Source organism: Dasypus novemcinctus, chromosome 1 (assembly GCF_030445035.2).
Source record: "Dasypus novemcinctus isolate mDasNov1 chromosome 1, mDasNov1.1.hap2, whole genome shotgun sequence".
Taxonomy (NCBI): domain Eukaryota; kingdom Metazoa; phylum Chordata; class Mammalia; order Cingulata; family Dasypodidae; genus Dasypus; species Dasypus novemcinctus.
Genome location: NC_080673.1, coordinates 157005814 through 157025089, shown reverse-complemented (window position 1 = coordinate 157025089; position 19276 = coordinate 157005814). Strand labels below are relative to the sequence as shown.

Genomic DNA, 19276 nt, shown 5'->3' with positions numbered 1-19276 from the left:
AATGATGTATTTTTTCAAATGTCACTCAAAAGGTAAGCCTGACCCTACACACAGAGACAGTTCTTTACCATATTTTTTTCCTTAGGAGGTACAAGGGATTGAACCCAGGACCTTATATATGCAAGACAGGTGCTCAATCATTGAGCTACACCCACTTTGCAGTCCTTCAACTTTTATGGCTTCACTCCATATAGTATTTAATTTCATTAAAGAATTTAATACAAGTAAAACAGTAAGACCAGTACCTGGTACATAGTACCATATAAGATTTTGCCATCAATACTATTGTTTTAATTCAATTTTCATAGCATTACTATTAGTTAATTACTGAGAAATTAAGATGTGTAGGAGTAGATGGCACCTTGTCAGGGTCCATTTTATAAATGAATAAATAAAAGCAAAGAGAGTATAACCATAATAACAAAAATAATACCTTTGACACAAAAAATTTAGTGTCCTTACTCCCAGACTACTAGAATAAAAATCTGGCTACATTAAATAGCTGAAGAGCTATATCAGAAACATTTATTTTGGGAGGCGGACTTTGGCCCAGTGGTTGGGGCGTCCGTCTACCATGTGGGAGGTCGGCGGTTCAAACCCCGGGCCTCCTTGACCCGTGTGGAGCTGGCCATGCGCAGTGCTGATGCGCGCAGGGAGTGCCGTGCCACGCGGGGGTGTCCCCCGCGTGAGAGCCCCACGCGCAAGGAGTGCGCCCCGTGAGGAGAGCCGCCCAGCGTGAAAGGAAAGAGCAGCCTGCCCAGGAATGGCGCTGCCCACGCTTCCCGTGCCGCTGGCGACAACAGAAGCGGACGGAGAAACAAGACGCAGCAAATAGACACCGGGAACAGACAACCGGGGGGGGGGGGGGGGGAATTAAATAAAATAATAAATCTTTAAAAAAAAAAAAAAAAACATTTATTTTGATTGATTTATAATGTATTCCCTGTCTACATCCAAAGAGTAACTGAGATACCTTACAATAAAAATACATGTACAAAATTAAACCAAGAAAGTATAAGAAATATACACTAAAAACGACAAAACATTACAGAAAGAAATGAAAAAAGACAAAATAAATGAAAAGACATCTGTTGTGGCTTGGAGCTATATATCTTGGAAAAACATGTCCTAGTACTTAATTCATTCCCGTGGATGTGAACCCTTGCCAATAGGACCTTTTGATGAAGTTACTTCAGTGAAGGTGTGGCTCAGCTGAATCAGGATGGGTCTTAATCCTATTACTGAAGATCTTATAGGGAAAATCACAAGAGAGATCAGAAGCCACAGAGGGAATAGCCAGAAGATAAATGCCAAGCGAACTCAGAAGCAAAGAGATAAGCCAGAAGAGCATTCCACTGACAGAAAAGGCAAGGACCAAGGATCACGAGCAGCTACTCCCAGAATGGCCCAGTCTTCTGGGAGAAAGTATCTCCTTAATGATTCCCTGATTTTGAACTTCTGGCCTCAAACCCAAGGGCAATGAGTTCCTGTTGTTTAAACCAAACCACTGTATGGTATTTGATTAAGGAGCTAGGAAACTAAGATAACATCCCAGGTTCATGGATTGGTAGACTTAATATTATTAAAAATGGTAATACTTTCCAAATTGATCTACAGATTCAATGCAATCCCTATCAAATTACAATTGCCTTTTTTGCAGAAATGGACAAAGTGATGCTAAAATTCATACAGAAATGTGAAGGATTTCAAATAGCCAAAACAATCTTGAGGGAAAAAAAAAAAAAGAACAAAGTTAGAGGACACACGCTTCCCAATTTCAAGACTAACTACAAAGCTAGAGTAATCAAAACTGTACTGAATAAGTAATCAAAACTGGTACTGAATAAGGATAGATCAGAAAACAGAAATGAGAGTCCAGAATTAAGCCCATATATCCAGGGTCAATTGATTTTCAACAAGGTACCAACCAAATCCATTCAATGGGGAAAGCATCTTTTCAACAAATGGTTCTAGGACAGGTTGCCAAGGAATGGGGTAAGGGGAAAACTGAAAGGCATGGGATTTCTTTTCAGGGTAACAGAAACATTCTGGAATTAGATAGCAGTGGTGATTGCACACCATTGTAAATATACTAAAAACCATTGATTTGTATACACTCTTTAAAATGGTTAAAATGGTGAATCTTATATTATGTGAACTATATCTCAATAAAATAAAATTTTTAGAAGAATACACATGAAACATGTAAACATTATATAGATAAAAGCCAAAAAAAAAGTAAAAGGAGAAATCAAGAACCAAAAGGCAGGAAGAAGACAGAGTGGAGCCAAATCTTATGTAGGGGATGGTTCTAAAGTCAACACATATGGTAAAGACTGAATATAGTCCAAATTAGCCTTGAATAACTCACAGGAAACAAAGGCCACACTGAAGACTGACAGACTGACTCTGGGTAAGTCCAACAAAGCATCAGAGGAAATGTCCAGCAGTATTGGAGCTTTTATCACCTAGGTGTTGATGAGAGTAAAAATAAATGGCAGGAAGTGGATGTGGCTCAAGAAATTGAGCTCCCACCTACCACATGGAAGGTCACAGGTTCCATACCCAGTGCCTCCTAAAGAAGATAAGCAAGTCAGTGAGTTGATGTGATGGGCTGCAGCAAGCTTACGCAAAAAGATGATGCAACAAGAGACACAAGGAGGAAAACATAGTGAGACACAACAAACCAGAGAGTGGAGGTAGCTCAAACAATTAGGTGCCTACCTCCCACATGGGACTTCCTGGGTTTGGTTCCTGGTGCCTCCTAAAAAGAAGATGAGCACACAATGAACAGACACAGCAAATGCAAATGAGGGGGTGGGGAGAAATAAAATAAATCTTAAAAACAAAACAAAAGGCAGTCCATAATTAGGAGCTTAAAATATTCAAAATATATTATGTCTCCTTATTCTGCAGGTTGGTTCTGGTCTGTGTGGGCCTAGATGGAGCTGAATGGCCTAAGATGGCCTTGCTCACACTTCTGGTATTGTAGGCTATCAGCCAGGGTACTTCAGTTTCTTTCCATGTGCTGCCTGTGCAGCAAGACAACCTAGGCTTGGTCATAGAGTTCCCAGGGTTCCAAGAGCAGTTACAGAGCAAGTCCCAGTACACATTTCACATCTCTGAATGCTTCACATTTGCTATCGTCTCATTGGCCAAGACACATGGTCAAGCCCAGTCTGTACGGGAGGGGATAACTCAAGGTGTGGATATGGGAAGGAGAATTACGAGGCCATTTTGCAAATTATGCACAGAGAAAACCAGGTTTTTGGTTTTTGGGTTAGCATTGCCTAAAGTCACTGGCTTGAGCTTCAAGATGAGTTTGTTAGAAAAAATATTTAAACACAAAAATTATATTCAGCACAGTGAGCTGCTCGTGAAAAACATTTCCATGACAGACTGCGTGGGCAGACTGAGCAAAAAGCAGGTTCACACATCTTCCAGTGCATACACCCTCTGAGGCAAATACTCACCAAGTGGAATGGTGCACAGAATCACTGACACGCCTTAAATTATTTTTCTCTCTTTCTCTTTCCCTAACTGACCCATAGAATTGAATTCCCTTCTGTCAGATTTAAACGTGCTACAATTCCAGTAGCCATTGATAAAGAGAATATATATTGTAATTGCGTATTAAATTTAATATATTTTGAGAATATATTTTGAGAATATATTCTCAAAATCCAGGGAACACAGGATAAACATAATGCCTCATAGAATTCTAATTTTTTAATAAGATACACACCAATTAACCAAAAGAAAAACTTTCCATTATTAAATTCCAAAGTGAAACTAGTTTATGGGATCCTAAGGAAAAATGAGAGATATTATATGATACCTTCAATAAAAGTTCAGAGAGAAATTACAAAAATATTCCTTGGCTGGTTATTTCTTATATTAACATTTGATAATGGTTTAATTAATAAAGCCTAGGTTTCTATGGAAGCAGAGCTCAAAAGGTTAATTTCTGATTAGCTGAGGAAAAAGGAATAAAATATAGAAGATTAGACAGGTTATATGATCCCTGGTTTATATCTGTTAAATATTAGGTCAGGCTCACTTTTGGTAAAACTTGAATGAAATTCAGTTTAAGATTTAACACTCCATTATGTGGCAGAAATGTAAATACTATTTTAATAATAACATAAAGTAATGTAAAAAATGGCATGTTTATTAAAAAATAAGAGAAAGGCCAATATGGACCTTCCTTGATAGGGCAAGTATTGTAATGGTCTCAAAGATCAAGAGCTTTATACTGGAAGCATTTATATTTTGAGACTCCAAATTCATCTTATTTAAGGCCTGTGTCTTGACTTTATGATATTTCTGCTAAAACTCCGCTAACATTCCTCAGATTGCTAGCTATAAGAATTAAGATGACTCTGGTAGGTGTCCTTTTCAGTATTATTTCTGCCAAGTCACAAAGCTTTAAGAGGTAGAGTGGCAACAGGTGTGACATGAATTACACAAGTAGATGCTAACATTTGAAATTTGTGAAATAGATTTGAGGCAATTTGACCGAAATCCTCATGGCAGTTAAGATACTCTGAGCGAGGGTCCTGCATTTCTTCACACCATTACCCTTACCCACCACACAGAGTGTAGGAATGCTGTGGCTGCTTTGATCTTCTATTCAACCAGTAAACTTTCTCCACATCAGCAGTAACACTGTTTCTCTTTCAATCATTTATGTGTTCACTGGAATAGGACTTTTCATTTCCTTCAAGAACTTTCCCCTCTGGGGAAGCAGATTTGGTTCAACTGATAGAGCGTCTGCCTACCATACGGGAGGTCCAGGGTTCAAACCCAGGGCCTCCTGACCCAAGTGGTGAGCTGGCCCACACGCAGTGCTGATGCACGCACGGAGTGCTGTGCCACACAGGTGTGTCCCCCCACGTAGGGGAGCCCCATGCGCAAGGAGTGTGCCCCAAAGAGAGCTGCCCAGCGCGAAAAAGTGCAGCCTACCCAGGAGTGGCACCGCACACACAGAGAGCTGACGCAGCAAGACAATGCAACAAAAAGAGATGCAGATTTCCGGTGCCACTGACAAGAATACAAGCAGACACAGAAGAATACACAGCGAATGGACACAGAGAACAGACAACTGGGAGGGGGGTGGGGGGAAGGGGAGAGAAATAAATAAAAAATAAATCTTAAAAAAAAAAAGAACTTTTCCTCTGTATTCCCAACTTGGCTATCTGTTTGGTGCAAGAGGTCTAGCTTTCAGCATACATGCCTTCTTCATTAAGCATAATCATTTCTATCATCTGATTTAAAACATGAGACGTTCAACTCCTTCTTTCACTTGAATACTTAGAGGCCACTGAAGGGTTATTAATTGGCCTCACTTCAATATTGATGTGTCTCAGGGAACAGGGAGGCCTGAAGGAAATGGGGAGAGAGAGGGGAACGGCTGGGCAGTGGAACAGTTAGAACACACGACATTTTTCAATTACGTTCACCATCTTAGGTGGGCGTGGTTCATGGCACCCCAAAACAATTATATAAGAGTAACATCAAAGATCACAGATCACCATGACAGATATAACTATAACGAAAATGTTTGAAATAGTGTGCTAGAATTAAAATACGACACAGAGACACAAAGTAGGTATGTACTGTTGGGAAAATGGCACCAATAAACTTCCTTGATGCAGGGTTGTCATAAGCCTTCAACCTGTAAAAATCAAATTATCTGCAAAGTGCAATAAAATGACGTATGCCCCCCAAGGGGATGCTGACGCAAAGTACCAGAAATCTTTTGGCTTTTATAAAGGCTCTTTATTTGGGGTAGAAGCTTACAGTCACAAGGCCCTAAAGAGTCCAACCCAAGGTACTGTAAGAGGTACTTTCTCACCCAGTTATTGGTCACATGTTGAAGCAAGGTGGCGGGTGATATCTGCGAGGGTCCAGCCTTCCTTCTTCCTCTTAAGGCTCCATGGTCCCAGCTTCTTCTGCTCTCAGCTGTAGGTTGGCATAAGGCTTGTCTCTCTCCCTGGGGATCACCTCCTTCCTGGCTCAGCTGCTCTGGTCTCTGCACAAGGTTAGCAGTAGGCTATCAGGCTCATCTCTCTTCCCCAGGCCTTTGCCGTGTCTAACGAACTGTCTCTCTTCCTCTGCCATGTCTTTTTCACCAAGCAAGGGGGCTGGGACTCAACACCCTAATCTTAATTTAATCAAGTAAACATAACCTTTGAATTTATACAATTAACGAGTATCATGTCCAGGGGAACCGACGAGTTTACAAGCATAGTCAATATCTCTTTTTGGAATTCATAAATAATATCAAATTGCCACAATGCCTGTAATTTTTTTTTTTTTTTTTTTGAGGTATGGTGCCCGGGACTGAACCCAGGATCTTGTATGTGGGAAGCCGGTGCTCAACCACCGAGCCACATCGACTCCCCTGAGTTGATTTTTGTTTGTTTGTTTGTTCACTTATTAGTCAGCTAAAGGGATGCTGATGCAAAGTAATGTGTTGGCTTTTAAAAAGGGTATTTATTTGGGGTAAAAGCTTACAATTACAAGGCCCTAAAGAGTCTAACTCAAGATTGTTTTCTCACCCAAGTCAGTTGCCATGTGTTGAAGCAAGAGGGCAGGCGACCACTGCCTGGTCTCTCCTTCCTCTTTCTCTTAAGGCTCCATGGGTCCAGCTTCTTCCTGGTCTCAGCTGTAGGCTGGCACAGGGCTCATCTCTCAAGGCATCCGACATCAGTCTGGCAAAGGGCTCATTCTTTCCAGGCTTTATCAGCTGCTCAGCTGCAAACCATCAGGTAAATGGTTCATCTCTCTTCCCAGGGCCTCAGGATCAAAGTTCTCTCTTCTTCAGTGTCTATGGAGCTCTCTCTCTCCCTCTTGAGTTTTCTAGAGTGAGTGTCCATTTATATCAGCCCACCAAGGAGGCAGGGACTCAACCATGAGTCATGCCCTATTGACATGGTCAAATCAAAGCCCTACCCTTTTATCAAGTAAACTTAAAACCCTCGAATTTAAAACAATCAAAGGGTATTACACTCAGAGGTACAGATCAGTTTATAAACTTAATTTTTCTCTTCTTTGGGGATTCATAAATAATATCAAACTGCCACTCTTGTTTTATTTATGGTTTTTTTTAGGAGACACTGGGAACAGAACCCAGTGCCTCCCATGTGAGAAGCAGTTCCCTTTTTTTTTTTTTTTTTTTTTTTTTGAGGTACTGGGCCCAGGGATTGAACCTGAGGCCTCACATGTGGGAAGCCAGTGCTCAACCACTGAGCCACATCAGATCCCTGACTTGGTTTTTTTTTGTTTGTTTGCTTGTTTTTTTTGTTTTTAGGAGACACAAGGAACCAGACCCAGGTCCTCCCATGTGGGAAGCAGGCACTCCACTGCTTGAGCCACGTCTGCTCCCCACTCCCAATTTTTTAATCTTAAGCAAATATATTCATGCCTAATCCAATCTGGGCACCCTCTTCATTTCTTGCTACTTCTTTGCAAGTGGTCAAGCCCAGAAACACACCAGGTCTTTTTTCACACATCTGCTCGAGCTGGCTAAGAAGGCTCTTCCCTCTTTAACTACCTGTTGAGATCCTACTCATTTTTCAAGGTCTTGATCACAACTTCTCTCCTTTATGAAGTCTCCCTTGTTTTCCATTTTGTCCCTTTTACCATCCCAAAGGCCACTGCGCAACTCACTGAAGTCAGACATAAAAAGTTGACGGTATACATGAATGAAGAGAAGGCAGAGTTGGAAGACAAGGTGTGAACCTACCAGAGAGAAGGGACAAAGGCTTTCAACCAGGCGAACCCATTAGAAAGGCCAAGAGGTTGGTGGCAAAAGGAGACTGAGAGAGTATTTGCATGAATGGCTTGAACTTCAAAGGATAAAGGGCTCACTCATGAAGTGTGATGCCCTGAAAGCAGCAAGGGAAGCCAAGAGAAGGTTCTGGCAGAGAGAGCTGCAGGCAAAGGAGTTTTCTCATTCTGTGAGGAGGCTGGGGTGGGGGAGAGTTGATTCACAATGGAACAATACTCTCAGAGGGCCACCGGAAAGATGTGGGAAGGAAGCGAGCAGAAAAATGGAAGTTCACAATCATGGGGGGTTGAAAGTATATTAGAAGACAGCCGATCAGAAAGGCTGGGAGCCAAGGAAACTGGGGATAAGAGGCAAGGCCTAGAGCCCTAAGCTGGCTGAGATCCCAGGTGGTGTCAGAGTCCCAACAAGTTAAGTGTTCAACAGTCTTTGATCAGCATTTAAAGAGTAGGTGGATGAGTAGTTTTTCTGATGTCTCTACTACTCCACTCATGGCACAATCCTTATCCCACCCAGACCCATGTGTGTGGGCTGTGCCAATAGGGGTGGAGGGAGTTATTGGGGAGGGGTGGTGAGTGCAGTACCTCCTTTCACAAAGGCAGGGCTTGGAGACCTGAAAGGAAAAGCTCAAGCTGAACAGAGTCTGCAGGCATCAAAGGTCTCCAGTCACAGCGCAGGCCCGAAAAAGTAGGGGGCTCATCCAAAGGGTAGACAGAAAATGGCAATGCGGAATTCAGGACAAAAAAAACGTTCAACTTCTGAAAATTTGTATATTAGTTAGGTTGGGCTCTTGCAAATGCAAATAACTAGATTTAAGGAGAAAAAACAACAAAAAGAATGTGGTGGCTCATATACCCAAGAAGTCTCAGGACGCTTCAGGCACAGCTAAATCCTGCAGTTCAAATGATGTTGTCTATGCTCTGTCACAGCTCAGGGCTCTCTCTCTCTGTCTGACAGCCTCATTCTCTCCTGTTGCAAACAGCTTCCTCCAGATAGCAGGGCAAGGTGGCCATCAGCAGCTCCAGGTTACATCACCCTACCAGCAAAACTATCCCAGAGGAAAAGGTACCCCCTTCCCTCAACTCCAGCAGAAAAGGGTCCTGACGGAGCCAGCCTGTATCGTGTATTAAGCCCTGAGACAATCACTTGGCCAAGTGGAGGGGCCTCTCAGAACGGCCGAACCTGAGTCACACCGCCACCCCTATCATTAAGGCCGACCCCACCCAAACCACATGAATTAGTACACAGTGGTTCCCCAAAAGAAAGAGGTCATGCAAATAATAAATGTCCACTACAGCGAGGGCCCAGATACCAAAAGGGGAAGCCCAGTCCTGGTATTTAAAGCACAGAAGGGCTTTGAAGTCAGACAGAACTGGTTTTAAATTTCAGCTTAGACACTCACCAGCAATGTGACCCCAGATAAATTAATTAATTTCTCAACGCCTCAGTTTCCTCATTGTAAAATGAGGGTAATAATAGTATGTACCTTCAAAAGACTACTGCAAGGATTCAATGAAATAATGCATATAAATTGCTAAGCCCAGCGACTGATACAAAGTGAGTGCTCAAACGATGATAACTATTATTACTTACTAGTAATAATAGCAATAATGGCAATGCTATTATTATTAGAATAAGAATTAGAATATTCTAATATTATTAGAATAATAGCAATGTTATTATTAGAACATGAAAGGTGAATGAAAATTCAGTGAAAGAACGAGCCCTGTCAGCACTTGGATAAATCAGTCCTGGGTCAAGTATCATTAAGAGCAACTCAGGACACAATATACGGGCCCGCAAGTCAACACGGAGATAAGCAATCCAATCAATAAATGTGCTGAGCATCTACTGTATGCCAGACAATGGGATAAAGTTATGAAGAGACACAAACAGCTCCAAGGCAAACTGCCATAAAGAGTGACTACAGGGGAGCAATGTGGCTCAAGCAGTTGAGCACCCGCTTCCCACATGGGCGGTCCCAGGTTTGATTCCTGGTAGCTCCTAAAAACAACAACAACAACAAGTGAAACCATTGAAAAAAACCAACTCAGGGGAGCTGAATGGTTGAAATACCAGCTTCCCACGTACAAGGTCCCGGGTTCAATCTCCAGTTCCCGGTACCTCAAAAAAAATCTAAAAAAAGAAAAACAAAGAGTGACTACAGCCAAATGACACTGTTTAGGGGAAAGGGAAGGTTGATAGAGGCTGCTGTGGTATTTTCAGGCTGTGGGCAGTGATGAGCATACACGAGAATAATGAATAGGCCCAACTATTAAAATGTTAGCAAGGCACAGGGGGACCACCACCATCCTCACCCAAAATATCTTTGCATGAATTAGGAAAAAGTGTTTCTGCCTTTAGAGAATTTACTTTCATCTTCCAAAACAAACTGTGGCACTAAATAAACAAATCTACTATGAATACAATGTAAATGACAAGCCAGTTTTGCAGTATACAACCTGTACAACTGGTACAGGTTGTATACTGTATAAAGCTGGCTGAGAGGGGTGAGGGAGTGGAATATCTGGGAATCCCTGAATCTTTGGAGACATAGAGTATCTTTTACAGTAGAGCTGCACTATCCAAAATGGTAGTCACTTGCCATATATTTGCAACTGAGCACTTGAAATGTGACTACTGCAACTGAAGAACTATATTTTTCATTTCATTTAATTTTAATTAATTTCATTTTTAACTGAAGCAATATATTTTTCTGTTAACCACAACTTTATTGTTTTGGTAGGAATGTATTTCACTTTATTCATTGCACTGCATAAGATATCATATTATAGCACACTTATCAAGTACATACATAATTTCTCTAAATAATTTTCATTATGTTGATTATGATTATACATGTTACAATTATATTTTATATATTTAGATAAACTGTATTATTAAAATTAATTTCACTTGTTTTTTTTTCTTTTTTAATGTGACTGCTAGAAAATTTTAAATTACATGCATGCCCCATAGAAAATTTCTGTTCTACAAATCTGCTATGAAAGTCATTTTAAGATCTATAGAATTAAGGGGTTTGGGGTGATACCCAGAGGAACAGGTTGCTTTGCTTTTCTTTGAAACAGACCTTCTTGGTTGCCCAACTCTGTTTACCAGAAGGGAAAATAAAACAGGAAGAAGAGAAGAGCAGAGCTCAGTGAGTATAACTCTGGAGTCAGACTGCATTGTTCCACACTCTGGCTCTACCACTTACCACTTATCAAGCAGTAGAGAACCTTCTGGAGCTTCAGTCTTTTCAGCTATAAAAAGCTAAAAATTATCTTGTCCACCTCACAGGACTGTCAGGAGAATTAAATGTGGAAATCCACAGAAAGTGCTGAGCATGGAGCCTAGCACATCTAATGGGGTTGGGGAGGGAGGGAGGAGGGTTCATTATTTAAGAATAAAGAATGTGGAAATGAAAAGTTTTCCATGTATTATATAGCTCAGAATGAATGTCATGGTGCAAAAATGGGGCAATCTGTCCATATATTTCCATCGCAGTTATCTTTCTAAACTGAGGAGTTTGTTGGGGGTGTTATACATAACCTTCCATCCCATTGATAAATTTATTTGCTTTTCTTTATGACCATTATGACTTTAAGGTACAATGAACACCATAGAAACTATCTTAGATGCTAAGGTATTGTAAAAACAGGTGAGATGGCATCTCTTAATTATTTATGACAACAGCCAAGATTTAGTTAGCACTTTTGTTCCAAGTCATACACTTACTGCATATCTTTGGGCAAGAGTTGACAATAGTACCCGAATCCCTTTCTTGAGTCAAAAACTGGAAACTCAATATTCTGCAAGTTCAGATGGATTCATTTTTACCTAAATGCCCTGACAAAGAAGGTTGTGGTTGCTTAAATCCCAGCAAAAGTTAATGGTTACTTAAAAATGTAACATCCACTTTCCCTACACACACACATTATGCAGAATTTATTTTATATTCCACTTGTTCCACAAAGTTCAAGGAAAACTCCATAAACACTAAGTTAAATTTACCCTGATTTTCAACAAGCCATTGTCCTCTATGAGGCTCACTTTTCTCATCTACAAAATAGGCATAATAGTTATGCCTTTTGCCAAATAGAGCAAGCCATCTCATTAATCACGAACGTGTATAAAACCCTCTGAGAAAAAAAGCTCGAAGTCCTTTACAAGCATTAGGCCACGAATCTTTCTGAAGTAGACTGTTAATTATGTCATTATGCTTTGTTTAATAGAAGGAAATCTGAAGCATGAGAGCATAATTCCAGTTAATAGTTGACTTAGAAATTTAGTCTAGACTGTAAACATTAAAACATAATATCCAGAAAGAAGTCAAAGGAAAACTCTAATTAGGAATTCACCCATTACGGAGTATTGCTGGTTGCCCTGCCCTCCTGCTAAACCCTGCTTACTCATGCAGTCCAGGAACGGGGAAATGGGTGTGTGTTGGCGTTCCCTAAGAACGAAAGGACTGAACGATGACTTCCTGGCTTACAGGATGGTTGATGAACCCTGGACCAGGCACAGCGGTTAAATGTAATTTCACAGATAGCCATAACAACCTCTGCAACTTTTGTTACTGATTCCTGGAAACTTTTCTTACCAGACATCAAATGAAAAGAAATAAGGCTATAGGCATTAGCAACAAGTAAACAGCCCCTGCAACGGGGCTTGGTTCTTCCCACCTTTATCTGAACTACACTTTCTGTCCTCACACTAAGGAGATGCTGTTGATCTCAAAGGTCAAGAAACAGGATAATAGAAGATGCATGTAACTTTATATAGCTGCTGAGCTTTTTAAAATTATCAGTTTGAGTCCCTCTGACAATGATTAATAGATGCTACAAATCCTTAATCCCACAATAGTGTTTTGAGACATATTCCCCAAGGAAATAATCTCCAAAAGGGGAAAAAAGTATTTTATAGAATATGTATGTTACCACAATTACATATTAACATGACAGAATATCCTAATTATTAAAATTAGTAATCATTTCTACAAGAAAATGCCTCGAAAAAAATGTTACCCAAACATGACGCATGAACTAACTGGTAACCTCATAAAATAATGGCATGTATATAAACTAAGATTATAGAATTTGGAATTACTTAAGCAGTTGCACAAAATGCTCTTAAGGTTAATTATTTCCAGGAAGTTGCTAAAGGTTTGTTTAAAAATCACAGCATGATAGAAATGACTGAGAGGGTTTCTACAAAGATTCTCTCAGGAATGGTTCAGGACTATTTTTAGTTTCTTCTTTGTAAGTATTGTTTAAATTTTTTTTAACAATCAATATATAAAACTCTACAAAACATTTTTTTTCTAATGATGGCAGGAAGGGTCCAAGGAGTATAAGAGTCTAAAAACCTTTAGTCATATCCCAGAAATTTATCCTTAGCCTAGGGGAGGCAGGAGGATTTGTCTAAGTTCTAAGTTCTAAGCCCAAAGCCATCTTCTGGTTTAGACTTCAGATGCTGTGTAAAACAGTTCTTTAATGTGATGCTTCTATAACTGGTTTAAATATTAGTGACAGAGAAACTGAAAATCCTTTTTAAAAGTTAAAATGCATTATATCTAAATGTATATATCTGACAGCATTCATAAATCCAATTTTTTTCTGCACGACTAATGAATGAAGCATTTTATCACCCTCTAAGCAGAAAAATTTTCAAGTAAGCCAACCACCTTCTATAAAACAAAATAAGCCCAATAATAAAAACTAACTTTACAACATACTTAAATCTTACTTACAGAAAAATAAACCTTGAAATTACTCTTTTGTAGGGAAAAAAAAAGGCATAGTTTTATTTTCTGGGTGATAGTGTGGAGATCCCACTAATTGTGGTTGAAATATAATATTGGGTTTACATAAGGACATCAAAGTCTCTAAGGAAACAGTAACAGAAAAGACATTGCAGGAACTCTTTGTAGGGCAAAGACAAAAAAATAAAACTTATTCCTATTAAATCAGGTTAAAACATCACAAAAATGAAAGATAAGGAGAGTAGAATAACAGAGCTTTGCAGTATAAATAATTCATAAAGTATATAACTATTTGAAGTCTGTCATTTCGATGTTCCATAGCTAAGCGTTTCACAAGCTTTTCACCTTGAAAAAGAGTCATTCAGTTACAAAAGGAAAATATATATATATGGCTGAAATCCAAACAGAGGGCTTCCTCCTTCAGAAACTTAAAACTCACCAGACTAGATGACCTAATCCTCACATACCTCCCTCCTCCAAATGCCATTCTTAGCCACAAAAACCAAGACAATCATGCTATACTGAGAAGAAATATTTGGGTGGGAAATAATAATAATATATGTTGTCCTTTCAAGAATGTTTTCAGCAAAGAATATTTTCTTTAAAATATAAGAAACAAAACACTTGGGAAAAAATAAACTGAATGCTGTAACTTCAGTCTATATTGCCAAAGTGAACTGAAAGTCTAATCAAGAATCAATTTGTGCTTTGGCAGCACATATACTAAAATTGGAAGAATACAGGGAAGATTAGCATGGCCCCTGCGCAGGATGACACACAAATTGGTGAGGCATTCCGTTGTTTTTTTTTTAATTAGGTGCAAAAAAAAAAAAAAAAAGGATTAATGAAGTTTGGGAGGAGGTGTGGCTCAAGCGGTTGAACTCCTGTCTCCCACATGGGAGGTCCCAGGTTCGGTTGCCAGCGCCTCCTGAAAAAAACAAAAACAAACAACATGCGAAACAAGCGAAAAAAACAACTTAAGAAAGTCAATGTGGCTTAGTGGTTGAGCACCAGCTTCCCACATATGAGGTCCAGGGTTCAATCCCCAGCCCCCAGTACCTAAAAAAAAAAAAAATTAATTTAGGCTATTGGGAACAAATTGGATAATTAAGATCAAATAACTTTTTTTTTCCTTAACTGCAAGGTATCTAAAATTATCTGGAAAATTCAATTAGTACAGTGATCAAGTATTTATTAGATAATGTGTTCTCCAGGGTGAGTTTACAATCCACTTGGGAAGATAAAAAGAACTAACCTGAAGTACTTGTAATGACTTCAAAGGTTCCACTTAGAAAAGGGAAGGATGTCTGCAGAAGCACAGCAGGGGGAATGAATGCTGCAGGTGCTGCCATGGCCAAGCTTTGGTTCATCATGCTACCTAGTCGGGTCCACTGAATAAGCCTTTTCTAACTGCCGTATATTTCCATGTCAACCTCCGGAGAACAAGTCCCTACTGCATCTGCACCACTGTAGCAATTTCCAGCATTCGTGCTTTCTGTATTCCCAATGAATAGTCACTCTCATGGGAGTTTACAGCTTTGCTTCTTCTGTACATAGAAGATGATTTGAAACAATGCTCTTCCTACTTGAGTGGGAGCTGACTCTACCATTGCTCTGTGCATAAGCATAAAGTAATGCTGGCATCATAAATGTTAGTATTAGGATAGACAGCTAGAAGGTCATACTACCGTAAGGGAGCATGAGGAGTGACTCAACAGGTAAATGGGCCTGGGAAAGTTGTGATCATGGAGAGGAGGAAGGCAGGCCAGTGTCTCTGCTCAGCCCAGCCAGAAACAGGAACTTGGTGCACATTCCAAGTATGGTACAAGCTTGGAAACAGGAAGAGAGAACGCTGCTGCTGGTAAAGCAATCACGTGCTAAACTGGCCTCCAGAAGGAAATAATGGCAACTTCCTTTGAGGCCATATGGTCACCAACAACACTTGGCCCATTTTTCAGATTAAAATAATTTTAGACTTGTGGATGCTGAGCTTCCCCAAAAGGTAAGAATTTCAGAGGCCAAGGTGGCAGAATGAGTTCTCCCAGATAAAATGGATTACAGAAATAGGAACAAAGACTGTGACCAATAAATTATGTACCACCCAAGCTAGGACAGAGACAGGTTTTGCCTCCCTTGACAACCATGATGAATTGGCAGTGGATGCTTAGAATGTTACAAGGAATCTGAGGTCCAAGTCAGGCTCCATGAAAGAAACTGCCAGGAATGATTAGAAAATGTTTACTGTGGGTAAAGGCAGGGAAAAGAGCAGCACGCTGCCACAGCCGAACACACACATGTCTAGGTAAAGGTTGGTTAGGAAATCTGTATCCCAGGCATTAATGGCAGATTGAACAAAAACCTCTACTTTTTCACCCTCCTGAGAGCCCATTAAAATGACAGTAGATTGTTTTTATTTAAAGTACAAATCCACAAGGACGGATAGAGTGAGAGAATAAACAATAGATCCATTTTAGTGGGATGAGGGATAATCAAGATGTATATCACAGAAAAACATCAAAAGTATTGACTGAAGGTCTCTTTTAAAAGCAGCTGGGGGAAGTAGATTTGGCTCAATGACTCTGTACCTACCTGATCATCCGCCTACCACATGGGAGGTCCAAGGTTAAAACCCAGGGCCTCCTGACCCATGTGATGAGCTGGCCCACGTGCAGTGCTGATGAGCACAAGGAGTGCGATACCATGCAGAGGTGTCCCCCACATAGGGGAACCCCATGTGCAAGGAGTGCACCCAAAAGGAGAGGCGCCCCACGTGAAAAAAGCACAGCCTGCCCAGGAGTGTTGCCATACACAGAGAGCTGATATAGCAAGATGACGCAACAAAAAGAAACACAGATTCCCAGTGCCACTGATAAGAATCCAAGCGGATGCAGAAGAACACACACAGTGAATGGACACAGAAAGCAGACAATGGGGTGGGGGGGTAGTAAATAAAAAATAAATCTAATAAATAAATAAATAAATAAATAAATAAAAGCAGCTGGATCCCTCAGATCCCTATAGCTACCCTAAGCAATTGGGTAGGGTGGGAGTATTTTACTGAAAACAGCAGGGAGGGGTTATATGAATATCTGCTTATTGGAGGCTGAAATTTCCAGTTTTCCCCAACCTTTGTTCCAGGAAATAATTGCAAGAACCTTCTCTGAGAACTCTCACCACCCAAAAGAAACAACTAAGCTTTATGACATCAGAAGTTCCCCCAGATAAAAAGCCCTGCTAGATCTCCCTACAGTGAAGTTCCTTGTTAACTAGTCCATCCACACCTTCAGCTCTTTGATGCCCCATAAAATGTGAGTAAAAAATCAGGGGTAACAGAAATATAAGGAAGGTCTCTAACAGGATATATAGAGACCTAAACAAATAAAGAAAGAGAAAAAAAAAGCAACTTGGGGGAAACTGAGTTTGCACAGAAAAGAGAAAATTTCCTAAAAAATTATCAGTAAGCATTTCAGGGAAAAAATGGAAGACACTAATCCACAAAAGAAAAACAAGAAGGAAATACACATACCCCCAAATATATGTGTATGTATATTCAGAGAATAACAAAAAAGAGCTTTTTAATTTAAAATATTAAAAATATGGTTACATGGGAGCAGATGTAGCTCAAGTGTTGAAAGCCTGCTTCCCATGTATGAGGCCCCAGGTTCAAGCCCAGCTACCTCCCAAAAATAAAAATAAAAAGATTATAGTCTTGAAAAAACTCAATGTAAGATTTAAATGTAATACTGAAAAAATCTTCTTTAAGAACCAAAAAATAGATGCAAATTAGGGGAGAGGGGGGAGGGTAAGTAAATTAGAGGCCCAGTCCAAGATATTCAATATCTGAACAATAAGAAGTTGTAAAAGAAACATTACAGAAAATAGAAAATTACCAACAAGATAATTCAATAAAATCTCCAAAACTGAAAGATACAGTTCCAGATTCAAAGAGACCACCAAATGCCCAGCATAATGGATGAAAACAGACCCATTCCAAGTCAGAGCATCATGAAATTTCAGGATTGTGGAAGTAAAGAAAAAATTCTATAAACTTTCGGGGGGAACACGAGGGGTTAGACAGATTACAAATAAAAATTGAGTTGACAAGTAAGTCAGAAGAGCTTTGAAATTCTAACAGCAACACCACAAGTTAGAAGGCAATGGAGCACTTCAGTCCTAAAATTCTATATTTCAGACATTCACAGTCTCAAAAAAAATAGAACTCGCACGCATCGTTTTCCAGGAAGCCCCTGGAAGATGTGCTCTACCACGTAAGAAAGTCTACAGAGACAGAGGAAGATGAGGGTTACAGATAACAGGAGACCCAACATAGAAAAGAGATGGCAGGATCCCTACTATGAAGATGTAGTCTCAGGGTGACAGCTGTGTCCCATGCACAGTAGGAAACCAGTCTAGATTAGAGCAAGCCAGACGGATCAAGAGAGGCTTCTTCAGGAAAATGAAATTGATAGAACACCTGATGCATTTTAAGGAAGATTTAGAAAATCGTCAAGAACTTTGGGTTGAATTACTGACAGATATTTAGAAAACTAAGCAAATGAACAAAGAAAGCAATGATTAACTCCAGGGAAAACCAAAGTTGTGCTTGGCTTAGCTAAAAATATTGATCTAACCAAAATCATTGCTTATTGACAGGGACCTGTGTTTGTGTTGGGGGTTGGAGGAAAAAAGAGACCCAAGTCATCATCTTTCACATTGAGAAGTCAACGGATAATGCCGAAAGCTGGAAAAAAAATAAAAAATTATCAACTACAAGCGATAAATACCAAAATGACCAGCTCAAGGAGTTGTAAGTAGTTGTTTCTTTGCTGTTTTTCATAGCAAACTTTATAGAATGATTTAATTCTTTAAACTACATGCCTATGTAACTTGAATCAAAGCTTAAAAGACAAAACAAAATAAAAGACATTGGCTCTATGCTCTTGTATTTTTACATTTTTTTACTTTTTCTTTGGTTCCCTAATGACAATTCATTTTGAAAAATTCATCTTGTTTCCTCTAAACAAAAGAAAATATAATTTTCTACATCTAGACCACAATAGCTAGGAAGAATGTGATCATCTGAGCAGTCAAACTTGGTGAGGAAATCAGTAGTTATAACCCAGTCCAAGGAAGAACTGGTTGATTGACAGAGACAAAAGGCAAGCCCAGGTGGAAGAGAGGATTAGAAGCAGAGGCAACAGCTATGCCTCTTTCCTCTGATTTTTTCAACAAAGCTATTCTCATGGCATAATCACATAGTACAGAGAATTTTTACAATTACCAGTGACTATGGGCTAATTTCACTCCTTCCTAACAGACTACCCCATTTATGACACTAGTCCAACCAAGGCAGTTGGTCCCCAAGGTGGCTGATCTGAGTTCAACTTCAGTTACTCCATGTTACCTGAGCAAGAAAGCACTGAAAGTTCTCTAAAATGATGGGTACTGTCTTCAACAGACATTTACCAAGCATCCAGAACAGCACTCCTGCTGACCCGTGGGAGAAGTCTCATTGCCCTGGGCAATAAGGTGATTCTCCTTGTGGGTGAGAATCAGAGAGGTGGGGTCAGATGGAAGTCAGGGAGATGGAAGAGCAGGGGTGGGGAGGAAGCACCACACTGGTCAACCAGGAGGAACCTGTGGCAGAGGAGTGGCTGGAGACTCCCAGCACTCTGGATACCCAAACATGTTGGGGAAAAAGTAGTAGTTAGCAGAGAGGC

General features: G+C 40.0%; 1 protein-coding gene and 1 non-coding gene across 3 annotated transcripts in view; one reads left to right on the top strand and one right to left on the bottom strand.

Moving 5' to 3' along the window:
- Positions 1-19276, bottom strand: part of TEC (tec protein tyrosine kinase) — a 118438-nt gene that overhangs the window by 97228 nt on the left and 1934 nt on the right. Inside the window, exon 2 of one of the 2 annotated variants that reach the window (XM_012529526.4) lies at positions 2725-2764. The exons of the other annotated variant lie outside the window; for it this stretch is intronic. Within the exon in view, the coding sequence (XP_012384980.1) occupies positions 2725-2733 (9 nt within the window). The 5' untranslated portion in view covers positions 2734-2764. The remainder of the gene's footprint in view (positions 1-2724; positions 2765-19276) is intronic. 2 annotated transcript variants of the gene reach the window in all.
- Positions 14260-14361, top strand: LOC111766880 (U6 spliceosomal RNA). The gene has a single exon (XR_002798816.1). It is a non-coding gene; the product is annotated as a U6 spliceosomal RNA (small nuclear RNA).